Raw genomic sequence first — 13,695 nt, 5'->3', positions numbered from 1 at the left:
AACTTAACCAACGGAAATAGAACTTGCTGCGTATCAAAAACTCATGAAAACAGCTGAAAGGAACGGTAGAAAAGTGAAATGTGAAAAGTTAAATTTCTTTGACTCAGCTTTTTTAAGTGAAATGAGACATTTAAAGATGCAGCAGTGTTGTTCTTTTCCATCACTGTGACTATAGGGAGACACTCTGGGTGCTTATCCACGATCATCTAAAGAGACAAAATGGAATAGAATTTCGAAAAATAGAATGTGATTAATGCATTGATTAATTCTGATTAACTTCTCAATGCCGATAGCCCTGATTTATTATGCATCTTAATATGTACCTATGTTTGCAGTCATATTGGTAAAATTGGTATGTTTTGCTCTAAAAAATCCTATATAGGTCATTCTCAGTTGTATTTATTTTTGCACAAGTTTCATGATGATAATGTGACGACCTTTTCAGTCAACATCGTCAGAACTTGAAGTTTGCATTGTTTCTTGGTACAGTCATTTATCATTTGTCAAGTAAGGAGGTGAACAAACAGGAGTGTACGTGACCGAGTGTCAGAGCAGAATGGAAACCAGGACTGAACATCTCATCAGGAGCCACTGTACATGATCTGTGTGTGTGTGTGTGTGTGAGAGAGAGAGAGGAAGTGGATGACAGCTTTTGATAAGAATGGAAAACAGAGCTCGATTTCCCTTTGATGTGGACACACACACACACACACACACACACACACACACACACACACACACACACACACACACACACACACACACACACACACACACACACACACACACACACACACACACGCACGCACGCACGCACACAAACACACACTTCAGAAATCAGATTTGGGAGCTGTGAAGAATAAATGCATGAAGGGTTGAAAAACGAGGCCTGTCTAATCATTCAATTAGGATCCAAGGCAGATGGTCTGGACACACATACACACAAACACACACACAGACCTGTTACACACTCACACCTTGTCAGTCTTGCTCTCCTCAAACTCCCTCCTCTCACTGTGTAACCCTATAATCACTCTCTATCAGTGTAACTCTATCCTTGATCGCCCTGTTTCTGAGTGTTAATGAGACACTATTGAAGGCCTGCACTTTATTACCCGGACACCCTATAGTTATTTGATACATGAATAATGAAACGTAATATAGACAAAGTATTTAGACACCCACCTTTCACTTTTGGCCTGCAAGGATTTGCTTTCCCATGGGGGGAAAATAACATGTCTTTTATGAAAATAGATTTGTGCACAAGGTAATGATACATGATAAAGAAGGTAAAAAACGGTAAAAACCGGTTTACCTTTTGTATCATTAAGGAGTACTTAATGGGCTCTATTCATTCTTTGATTTTGAAGGTTTATACGACTAATTGGTTAAAGAATGTTTTGGATTTGCTCCGGTAGGATTCTTCAACTTGCAGCATTGAAACAGGCTGAAATGGCTGCAATGTAATCCTTTAGGGCAAATGTTCCTGATCAAAGTGCATCCACTTAAAGTTCAGATTGTGAAGTGTCTGAAAACATTACAGAAAGCATCCCTACAGTCATAGACCTTTTTGTTTAAGAGGAAGATCATTTTGAACACCAGAAAGAAGCTGTTACATCCCACTCTCTTTAAATACACCAAACTCCTTTGACAAAAACAATCATTTTGCCTCATAGAAAGCAGGAGTTGCTGGTCTACTGTGGCCTCAGTTGCCTGATTATTGTACATTGTTGTGTGACTTTGGTGGTTTCAAGTGTAAACTAAAATGCAAATCAACACAAGCAAACAAAGAAACAAACCAAAGGAGGGAGTGGCAGACGATCACAACTGCAAAGTAAAATGACTGTTTTTATCAATGATGTCTGGTGGCTTTGAAGATTTTGTCAGAACAGCTGTATCTGGTTTAAAAAATAATCATCTTGCTCCTTAACAAAAAGCTCTATCTCAGGACGCCAGTTAGCCTAACGGTTATGTCTCGCAATGAACAGAGGCGATAGTCCTCGTGAGACTGGGTTTGAATCTGACGTCTGTCTCTGTATGAAGAAATCTACTGAAACATTTCCAAATCTTGTTTGAGGCTATAAGTTATTTAGGCCGCCAAAATATGTAAAAAACAGCTCTGTATCAATGTTAGTTTTGCACACGTAGATGAATTGGGGGATGATTGTTCATACAAAGCTCCTGTCTCTGTATCTGCAGCTGGTATACTGGGCCAGTCAGCAGCAGGATCAGGATGAGAAGATGGCTGGCTGTGTGTTTCCAATGGGACCAGAGAGCTTTCAGCGCTTCACGCCGGACTCCCTGGCGGCCATCGAGCAGCGCATCGCCCAGGAGAAGGCCCGACGCAACAAACATTACCAGGAGGTACACACACTCACACGCACACACGCACAACATAGAGAGGACAAGATGTTGGGGGTAAGAACTTGAATAAAAGGAAGAGTTGTAAAGCAACTTCAGTACGCAGATTGGAAGTATTTTGGGTGGGTGTTGATACTCTGATGTTATGTGTGTGTGCGTGTGTGTGTGTGTGTGTCAGGACCTGGGCGACGTGGTGCTCCCCCGGCCCCGGCCCGACCTGGAGGCAGGAAAACAGCTGCCGCGCATCTTCGCCGACATCCCGTCTCATCTGGTGGGCGTTCCCCTGGAAGACATCGACCAGTACTACTTCAAAGAAAGGAGGGTAGGTGACCCAGAGTGTATGTGTGTGTTGTGTGTGTGTGTGTGTGTGTGTGTGTGTGTGTGTGTGTGTGTGTGTGTGTGTGTGTGTGTGTTTGCTCTAGTGTTTGTGGGTGACAGATTTTGGAAATGCCCCGACTCTTCTGTTGGAGAATCTGTGGAAGATGAATTTAATTTTTGGTAACCTACTTCACAGGAGAGTAGGGGAGGGGAGTGATCTGTGTGTGTGTGTGTGTGTGTGTGTGTGTGTGTGTGTGTGTGTGTGTGTGTGTGTGTGTGTGTGTGTGTGTGTTTATATGTGTCTGACACAGTTTGTCTCTTCTCTTGCTCTTACACCTTGTTATTATTGTAGCCGTCAGGTTTTTTCACTCTAATGTTTGGTCTTATTTCTAGAAGCTTTTTCTTAGTTGTTAGTATACTCAGTGGACAATGGGGCATTTTTCCAGAAACATCTAAACGCTACAAGTTTATGGATCTTTTTCATATCTGGGAAGTTTATGAGCAGGTTACAGGAAGATCTGGTCTTTCACTGCCGTCCCCTCAGTGTGAACACAGAACTTAGAACAACAAACCCAAAAGGGGAGTTCTGACATTTTTAAGGAAGTCTATAATTAGATAGTCTACATTTAAGTTTTACGATATGAATATTCTGAATGACGCGTATTAGGGCCTGTGTCCAAAATGCTTTCTGTACTCAGGACCTTAGTTTCAGAGAGCTTCTCACAAACGTTGTTGCTAAGTTACAAAAGTTAACCTCCAACTCCCTCCCTTATGATAGGTAATGATGTTAGGTCTGTTTTAGATTGCCCATTCTTGATTTGTTATTAAGGGAGAAGACATTGATGAGTGTGGTGCTGTTCTGAATGTTGAACTGTTTCCAACTGAGAGCGCAGGGATAAAAAAACAGCTGTTAATGAGAGCGTATTGAACATGTGCGCTGCTAGCGCAAAACCTCTACTGTGAATAAATACCGATTGTTTTGAGGTTATTTTGTATTTCAGAATATCTGTCCCTGTATCTTGAATCTCTCTTTCTCTCTCTCTCTCTTTTTCCTGCAGACCTTCATAGTCCTGAACAAAGGGAAGGCCATCTTCCGTTTCAGTGCCACTTCAGCTCTCTACATCTTCAGCCCATTTCACCCCATCCGCAGAATCGCCATCAGGATCCTCGTCCACTCATATCCTTTGATATATATTTATATATACAGTATGTACAAACATGCACACACACACACACACACACACACACACAAACACATAAACACACACAGGATGCTGCTACTGTGCGTATTCCTGATATCTGAACAGAGCTGTGATCTACTGGCTGTATGGACGAAGCTGCAGGGAGGTCAGAGGTGAAAGGTCAAATACAAAGCAGTGTCCCTGAAGCATGGGGGTTCAGTGTGTGTGTGTGTGTGTGTGTGTGTGTGTGTGTGTGTGTGTGTGTGTGCGCGATCGGGCCACCCTGACGGCAGTTTGGTTGTTGTTGTGTAAACAAACAGAAGCAGGCGGAGTGCTTCATGTCTGCAGGCGTCTGCAGCCTGGTCGATGTTTCACTGTTTGCAGAGATGAATCCCATCATGATGTTTGACTCTGAATCACATCGACACAACATGATGGGGTGAGTTTGAAGAGAAAACACAAAAAAAAGAATGTATTGTAGAGGACCCACTTAACTGTACACATGTAAAGCAATTTAAAGGTTGTTTACTCCCTAACAGCGCCTGAGAAGAAGGTTCTGGTTTCAGAGAAGAATGGAGTTAGTTCTGTGGCCTTCTAGACGAATGAAATAATGCACAATAATGCACAATAGATTAAAAGTTATTTCTACTACAATTTTTTTTTTCTAACTACTTTGCGCTCTGAGCTTTCTTTGTTGTTTTGAGAATTAAACTTATTTTTAGCCATTGATGAAAATAAACAAAATATTCTGCAGTGTGTTCTTCATGTTTTTGGACTGTTACAGTAGTCAAATGACATTAGCATTTTGGACTCCTCGGATAGTTAGCACATCAATTTGCTTCTCTTGAAAAACAATTAACTGCTAATTCCATGAGTGGAAGTTACAGTTCTGCCTTGTAAGAAATATTTCCCCTTTTGACAATTATTCAGCATTAATTCTCAGAGATATTGCTCTTGAACTTTTAAACAGACATTGTTTAAGTCGTAGAAGTATTAACTGTAACTGAGGTTTCCTTTTAGCAGGAGGTAAAGGATGTGTGTGTGACATTTGGTACAACAGTAAGTGTGTAAATGTGTGATTGATGGTGTGTTAACAGGTATATTGATGCTGCGGCACGCTCAGTGACGAGTTCTATGCTAACAGTTTGAATGTTCGGAGGCTCTTTGTTGGCATGTTAGCATACACAGCGCTGAGTGATGAGCTTTGTGCTAACTGTTTAGCTTACACTACATTGAGTGATGGTAAACAGCATGCTAACATGCTAACGCTCAACACTGACAAAACCATCATTGTAGTCAGATTAAAGAGGAATGTAGGTATTTTTAGACCTGAGCTCTATTTTTGAATATCTTCTGACCTGAAGAGGGACACAGGAAAGAATGGGTGCTGAGGGTGCTGCAGCCCTTGAAAACTGGAACAAGTAAAATCATCAGCTTATAAGAAAGCATAACCTTAAGTTTACACTGTTTTATGGGATATGTAGATGTATTATACCAGATAGTATGATCCCTTTTTTTTTTAATAGTCCATAACTTGTTTATCATACTTCCTGCAGAGGTGCAACTCACAGCAGCTCGGAGCTTTTCATCTTTGCTCACACATCGAGGAGTTTCTGAGAGGTCTAAACAAAGAAATTAAAGACGTCAGAACATCTGGTCATCAGGCTGAAGATATTTACTGAAACAGTTTCAAGTCTTGTGCATGACCATAGACCTTAAATATCTGAAAAACGAGCAACAGTTATTAAAATAAAATACAGGAATTTCCTTATCATTTTTCAAACCTTACTAAAGTTAGTGAAGAGATTTTTAAGACAGTTTATAGAGGTGTTGATAAATAATACTCCTGAGTCATAAAGGCCTCAGTTATAAGATCTATTTACATTTATCTATGTTGTCCTTTATACAGGTTTTTTAATTGGTTTAAATGACTCATTAAATGTATCTATAGTCATTTAAAGTTACCCTGATTGATGTCAGTATCTGAATGTTGGTTTAGTGGCAGACTAGGCCCTCTAAATAAATACACTGACACAATCTGAACTTGATGTAGTTATCAGCCTGACTTATTTATGACAACAGAAGGACCGTAGTTAAAAATTAATGCTTTGTTTGAGGCTATGTGGAACAATTTTGTAAAATCTCCATTAAAAAGATATATTGTGGTCGACATAAAGGAAGAGGAGATAAATACAAACATGAGTCACTTTAACAAAAGTAATAAACAGCATCACATGAAAAAAAAACATTTATTGGATTTAATATTTAATCTAATAATCATCAAATGTTTAAACAACACTGAAGCGCTTCTCTTAACCTCCTGAATCTACTGTCAGGCGAGTTTACACCGACTGCTGGACGCTTTCCAGGCACAAGAGAAGGAATGACGTGTATTTACCAATCATGTCAACTGCGTGTGTGTGTGTGTGTGCGTGAGTGTGTGAATATGTGTGTGAGTGTGAGACTCACAGGGCTCATCCTTACGCTCGTATTTCTAAGCCAGATATCATCTTGAGCTGTCCGACGAGCTATAAACATGACCAGTAAATATTTCCCATCAAGGTAGTCTCTACTCAGCCTCGCAAACACACACACACACACACATTCAGGAGAATTAACATACTGTACAGACACGCAGATCTCTGTCTGGTTTGTGTTCTGTAGCACCCTGAGTTTAGACCACTCTCAGAATGTAATATCCTCTGTGTTTGTTCATTTTGTTTGTATATATCCTAGGCCCAAATGTAGGACCCCCCCCAAAAATGTAAAAAACAGAACAAAACTTTTTAATCTGACATTTTAGTCATAATTTTTTTGCAAAGAATGTGAAACATGCTACTGAAAAAGTTCCAAGTTTTAGACAATTCTTTTCATTTTTTAAACTTTCTTAACTTTAACATAAAAAAACTTAAATTCAACTTTTTCATCATATCTGAAATCACGTCAAAGCATTTGAACTTGAATTCCAAATGTTCTTCAAAGACTCCTGATTGAGATTTTGGCGAGCCGCCAGTCTCACGCCACACTCAGACTTCACGCCGGCGTCCCTCTTTGGCTCCAGACGCCGAGCCAATATGACAGATATTACTTCACACCCAAAACTCAACAGCCCCCCCTCCCACCTCATCCTCTCACCTCACACTCGTCTATTTTTACCTCTGGACACGGCTGCTGGTGTTGAGAGATGTCGAGCCGGCGGACACGCTGCTGTTGTCGGGGGGGATAAGAGGGGGAAGAGGTCAGCGGCGGAGGTGTGGCGCTGCTGATGTGCAACGTGTGTGTGTTGTAATCAGACAAAAAGAAAAAATTAGAACAAGTGTGTGTGTGTGTGGGAGGGGGGCAGTTTCTGTTTGTGGTCTAAAAGTGAAGTGGAGTTTGAATACGTGTGTGTGTGTGTGTTTGTGTATGAGTGTTTTTATAAGTGTGTGTGAGCTCAAGTGTGTCCTGGATTCATGCCCAACCACGCTGGCGCCACAATGACAAGCGCTGGTGTGAGGTGGACACACACACACACACACACACACACACACACACACACACACTCCATCAAACACACAAAAACACACGGTTCTGTTAATAGAAAACAAAGATGTGGGCTGTGTGTTTCTCTCAGTATCGACACTGCTTGTAGTATGTGACACAAAACAATGTTTGACTACATTTCCCAGAGGGCCTTTTTGTCTGGAGGACACACAGTTGACTGAGTGTCCCATGAGGCTTTGCTCTGGGACCACGTTAATCCATCAGTAAGGCTGCACCAAATCCACCAGCTGTGTCTGTGTGTGTGTGTGTGTGTGTGTGTGTGTGTGTGTGTGGATGTTCTTGTTGAATTGACGTTGTCAGTAATTTACTCACTTTGTGTCGTTGTGGCTGAGCCGTTATGTTGAGTTTGTGCAAGCTTTGTGACAACATATATGTGTTACCACTTCCATACTACAGTGATTGCACAGTACTAGTGATGTGTTGCTTTTTAACTCAGAGTTTTGACACAGGATTCCAGGAAGTGCTGCAAAAAAGCTCTGTTTAATCTCTATTTACAGATTCTACATAAGAATATAGAATCTGTAAAAGGGGGGATTTTCATTATGGAAAGTGTTCTGATTATTTTTTGTTGTACATTTGTAGTCCGATCTGTATCGACCAATTACGTATGGTCAGGCAGAGAGCAAATAAAAACATGCAGAACGTGTCAATGCTAAAGATCAGCCCTTCTTGGCTGTAATCTAACGATATTTTCATAAAAGCTAAGCTAACAATCCATTATAGATAAAGTATAAGTATTGTATAGTTTAACTTGAGCAACAAATCTGCTTGAGCCTGTGTTTCTCTGACTACCTGTAACACATCAGAAGTCAGGTCAAAGTTTAAACAGACGACTCAATGGACAGAATCCAAAGAAAATACTGGTGCATACGAACCAATGAGTTCATTTGTTAAGGTGCAAAAGATTAACTTTTCAACGTGCACTGCGTCTCCCTCAGGGTCAAACTTCCTCAGATTTGGAGCAGCCAACACAAATGCTCTGTCACTTCACCGCAGGTTTGAAACCTGTGTGTAGGAGCATCTTAGAGCATCTAGTGTGTTGACCGCGGTGCTCTGACTGGAGCGTGTTGGTGTAATATCTCAGACAAATAACACCACGTCCTAAAGGCACGCAATGTGTCGGATTTCGAGTTGCATAGCCAGAAGCGCTGGCTCGCTGTCCACACTGAATCCGTTAAATATTTACTTCTTCGCGCTGTGAATTTCAGTTTCCCCTTGCAAACAGTGTGACATCTAGTGCTTTTAGTATTAAATAAGTGGGGTGCTTTGTAATGTCTAAAATGCCAACACTCAAAAGCTCGTCAATAAATGGCTAGCAGTGAGCTGAATAAAGTTTTTCTCCCCGGTGTTGTTGACACAAGTCAAAGCACAACATTTTAACACGGTTATGGATATAATTATATCATTATAAATTTGTAAAACAAGCTATCAACCTTTGTTGAGTGAGAAAAATCCCCTTCTTTCTCGTTCCTCGTCTATTTCGACACAAGAGTTGCTGGTCTTTTCTAGTTTGATCGGATCAGTCTTAGACTTTGGTGTCTTGCATTGTTCGTTTGGACCGAACAATATATGAATAACACACAAAAAGAAATAAACCATCTTTTTGTAGGCAGCAGCAAATCAGCAATTCCTGTGTTCTACAAGTTAAAATATCTCTGTCTGTCAATGGGGTCTGGTGGCTTTGAAGAGAGCTATGTAAATCAGTGAAAGGTTAAAAAAACATCTTACTGGTGGTGCAGTGGTCGGTGCACGCGCCCCATGTATGGAGGCTGTGGTCCTCGAGGCGGGCGGCCCAGGTTCAGATCCGGCCTGTGGCTCCTTTCCCGCATGTCATTCCCCTCTCTCTCTCTCCCTGATTTCCAACTCTATCCACTGTCCTAGCTCTCCATTAAAGGCATAAACAGCTGAAAAACATCTTACTCTTAAGAGTTAACCTCTTATTCTGTAGGGATCCTTCCCTTAATGTCAGACAAGTTTAAACAATGTGGAACTTTCAGGGGTGAAAAGAATCACTTTAATGAAACAGGATATGGAAGAAGAAGTTTTGTAAACTCCCACTGATCAGCAGGATGACAGACTGCTGCATGGCTGTCAGGTAAACACACACACCTCCAAAATCAGCCCCCTGCACAGGCCTGTTAATTGAGTTTCATATATTGTGTTATTGTTTATTGATGTCACTGTTGTGTCAGCGCTGAATCAGCATTATGCTAATGATGTCAAATTTATGCGCGTTGTTCTGGAGGGTGTTTTGGCAAAGCAAGAGGTCCCGTTGACTCTGACAGACTCCCTCTCTCTACGATCAATGTAAAGGGTGACATGTCACATTATAGGTCAATTTATCGATTAGATTTCAAGAACAGTTTTTTGATAGTGTATACTAGCAAATATTCTGGTTTTGAAGTGTTTAACAAGCAAAACAAGACATTAAAAACCTGCCTCCTCCAGCTTTAGAGCTCTTTTCATTCATTCTTTAGACAAAACAGTCATCAGATTGATGGAAAATAACATTTAGGGTTTATTTTGGTTTTATTTTCCTTTCGATTCAAAGTCCTTAATGTGTTACAATTTAGCTACACTGAGTCTTCTTAAAGATACTTTTTAAAACCTACTTTTACACTGATGCTCCTTGTTGTGGTTTACTAGGTTTGATTAATTTGTTTGAAGGCTGTAAAACGGTAACATATTTAATCGAAATCAATCGCTAAATTTCAATACTTAATCACGATTAACCACATTTAATCGCATGTTTGAAATTTCCATTAGTTTGCATTTTAAAATAGAATATTGTTCGGCCTTTATTTTGGATTTTGGTCTTAAGCTGAGAGGACTTTACTTGCTGTCTGAATTCAACCCTGCTTCAATCCCTGTTTTTCTTTCCTTCCTGCAAATTTGAACAAATAAAAGATGAGTCAGTAGTGGATTAAGACCAATATGAGGGGTTTTACTTTGAAGAGTTTTGATTGACACTTGGATGACGGAGTGTTTAACTGTCCAAGTGTCGAGGTTTACTGTTGATGTGACGGAGGAAAAGAATGAGGGAGTAACACAAATGTGGAAAGAAGGAGGAGTATAGCTCTTGTTGTGGATGTGGGAGGTGTAATGATATTAACTATACTGTGGCCTGGGAGGTCCACAACAGCAGGGCTATCATTATGGTATAATTAGCTCGTGGTTCGGCGGCAGTGGTAGCGGTTGCAACGGGGGACATTTGTGTTGTTTGTCAATCTGTAACCGTATTATCTCACCGCCTGCCACTGCGCTCCAACAACATCATTACAGCCGGCACTCAATCAACAATTACCCTGCAGCTCCGACAACTTTCAGCTGGAGTTTGGGCCACGCTCATACAGGGAGCATGTTCCTCCCGCCAAATTACAATAATTATGATTCATTTATAGCCGTGATTGACAGCTGAGCCCGGTTGCACAAAGTGTCTCCCACCTGAGCGCGTGTAGCTGCAGAACATGGCAGCTGAAGGCGATATTTAACATGTAATTCTGCCTTCTGACAGTTTGGAAAGTTACTGCTTCCCATTATATGATGATTAGACAAGAGTGGGCTCGCTCGCCCATCGCTGCTGTTAATGGCATATTAATTTGCTGTATTGAAAGTGGCAGGCGTCGAAGGGAGCGCTGAGCACACATGCTAACCCGGCACAGCCTTTCAGTTCACTTCGTCTTTATTTAGCTATGATGGGAAATCAGTGAAAGGGATTTCTTTTTTAAAAGGGCACATGTAAAATCACTTGGGCCTGTAGGCTGCACACGCTCAAAAACACACGTCTTTGCATTTACATATCGGGCGTTCAGCTGACTGCTCTCTGGAGAGACTCACAATGAGGGATCAAGCTTCAGTATGTCGATCGAGGACATTTATGTTTTACATTTCAGCTCATGCTCTTTTGCCACAGTGACTAAGAGCCCCAAATCACACAGAAGAACATCAAATTGACACCTTTAATTCTCTTTTTGGACACTCACTGTCTTTTGAACTCCGCCCACCAGGCACCTGACTGAACTATTTGACTAATTTGAGTTTAAAGCAGGTCTAACTTTTAAGTCTTTGACATGTTTTCTTCACATTTTATTGAGGGAGAGACTGATCTAATTTCAGGCTCCTGAGCACACACCTACTAATTGACTCTCACTATTGGTACTTATACTACCTGTGAGCATCCCAATGCTTTGAAATAACTGATGTAGCCTTCGTGGTGGCTTTGGACTTTGGATTTTCACCAAGCAGCAAAAATGATGCCAATCCAAACATGCAAAACAATGCAGTTCCACAGAGTGTCCACTTGAGGCTGCCCAGCAAATTAAGATTCCCATTTCCATTTTTACAGCATAAATAAACATGTTAACAGCACAGTAAAAAACAACTTTGGTCTGAATATCATTTTGTTATTTGTACACTTTTTATGGGGGTTGATGATGTTTTATTATAACTCCATCTATATTTTCTGTTATATCTGTTATATTAAGGCTAATAGTTTTGCATAATTTAGATAAGGGGCGTGGTTGAATTGACTGAAATACAGTCTGTGGGCTGAATCATTTAAGCATGATAAAAGATTAAAAGATTGATGTGTGTATTTGTTGTAACTGCATATGTGAAGTTGATTTGAACCTTGTTTGTCCTTAACCTGCTCACATTATTCAGTCTGTTCATCATGTGCACCATCCTGACCAACTGTTGCTTCATGGCCATGTCCGAGCCGGCGTACTGGGCCAAATACGTGGAGTAAGTACATCCGTCTGTCCGTTTGCCTCTCTTTCTTTGCCAGTTGTGTCCACCAATCAGAATCACCTTTGGATGGTAGGGGATTCCCACAGGCTGTGCGACTGCTGTTGAATGCAACGCTGCCAACAGAAGCCTGAACTCTTTGTTCTGATGGTGTAATGGCATCCAGTCCAGGGGAACAACTCATGAGACAGGGTGGGAGGAAGTTTGGCTGAGCATTTGGCACAAACTGTGGTATTAAAAAGTACGCTTATTTTTGTCTGTATTTACAGAAATGGATTTTGAAGGCACTGCTGGCCTAGAGGAATTCCATTGTTTTTAAACATTGAACTTTTTATCTTTGAGGGTCTAAATAGCGAGGAGACACAATTTGTTTTGGAATTGCTGTTGAAGATTTCTTCAGCTAGCTGCCATAAAATAGACTGATATGGCTAAGTCCTAAAAATAAAAGAAAAAATGTGTTAATGTTATTTTTCTTCTTAGGCTTCTCACAAAGACATTGTGAGAAGCCCAAGAACCATGTCGACTGACGAGGTTCGGAGATTTTACTGGCTCTTGATCAAATGTGACTCTGCTGGCGTCTACAGCCCGTTGTTTAAGACATAACTTGGGTAAGGTGATTTTCTGCACCAATAACGATACAGCTTAATGTTACGACACAATCTGTTATGAATAGTATCTACAGGGATGTGCACTATGCTGTTGGATTGTTGCTTTCCTATTAGCTGTGATACAGATCATGGGGCGATTGCAAAGCTCTCTTCAAACAGAACAGAGATGGGCTAACTGGCTGCTTTGTAGCTGCAGGCTGCTGTGTGAAGTGATGCCGTAAAGCTGTACGCACTTCATGCAAGATTACCGCGGCCTTTTACCAAAGTCACAGCGTCCTAGTGCTGAAAACAGGCAAGGTGCACTCTGTGGTCATGAGAGAGACAACATTCTCCCTGTACATCAGACGCACACACTTACTGATAGACACTGGGCGCCCATAGTATATTTTCGGTTACAAAAATCGACTTTGTTTTGAACATGTAGGATCTTTCTCTGTAGGGATCCTTTCTGTGATGTTGATAAAAACAGTCTGAGCCTGTTGGTGACAAAAAAAACAACTTGTAGTGGACGTTCTTCAATTGGCTCACTTGTGAACTGAAGCAATCTACTGGAGCAATTCCAAAACTTTTTGACATCTGATTGTCCTTTAGACCCCAGCGTATGTCGAAATAGGACCGCGGGTTAAAAAGAGGCTAGTGCAGAATGTTATATGCATCTACTAAAAGGCACAAATCTAAAAGGGAAACTATTTGAATACCTTTTTACACCGGGGTTAGGAGGGAAAACATGTATTTTTGCCCCCTGGCTTCCAGCTGTGCAGCTGCTGCTGACGTGACTGCCTCTCTCTCTCCTGTCTGTCTGTCTCTGCACGGTTGAGTTGACACCCCGTCGGGTCAAAACTTGTTTCTGGGGACAAAATAAATAAATGAAGGATGTTTGGCTGCAGCGCTGCTGTTTTTATTAATATTCATTCTGCTCTTTTTTCCACTCCTTTATT

The 13,695-nt window shown here is 41.0% G+C and overlaps 1 protein-coding gene across 1 annotated transcript in view; it reads left to right on the top strand.

The window, feature by feature from the left end:
* The first annotated feature begins 1,562 nt into the window (after window positions 1-1,562).
* The window catches only part of LOC109993120 (sodium channel protein type 3 subunit alpha-like), a 137,657-nt gene continuing 125,524 nt past the window's right edge, over window positions 1,563-13,695 (top strand). The window contains exons 1-4 of the mRNA XM_065948947.1: window positions 1,563-2,364; window positions 2,540-2,683; window positions 3,738-3,856; window positions 12,057-12,146. Of these exons, the coding sequence (XP_065805019.1) occupies window positions 2,149-2,364; window positions 2,540-2,683; window positions 3,738-3,856; window positions 12,057-12,146 (569 nt within the window). The 5' untranslated portion in view covers window positions 1,563-2,148. The remainder of the gene's footprint in view (window positions 2,365-2,539; window positions 2,684-3,737; window positions 3,857-12,056; window positions 12,147-13,695) is intronic.

Source organism: Labrus bergylta, chromosome 20, assembly GCF_963930695.1.
Source record: "Labrus bergylta chromosome 20, fLabBer1.1, whole genome shotgun sequence".
Lineage (NCBI taxonomy): Eukaryota > Metazoa > Chordata > Actinopteri > Labriformes > Labridae > Labrus > Labrus bergylta.
The sequence above is the reverse complement of the archived record's forward strand: the minus strand, read 5'-3'. Positions and strand labels throughout refer to the sequence as shown.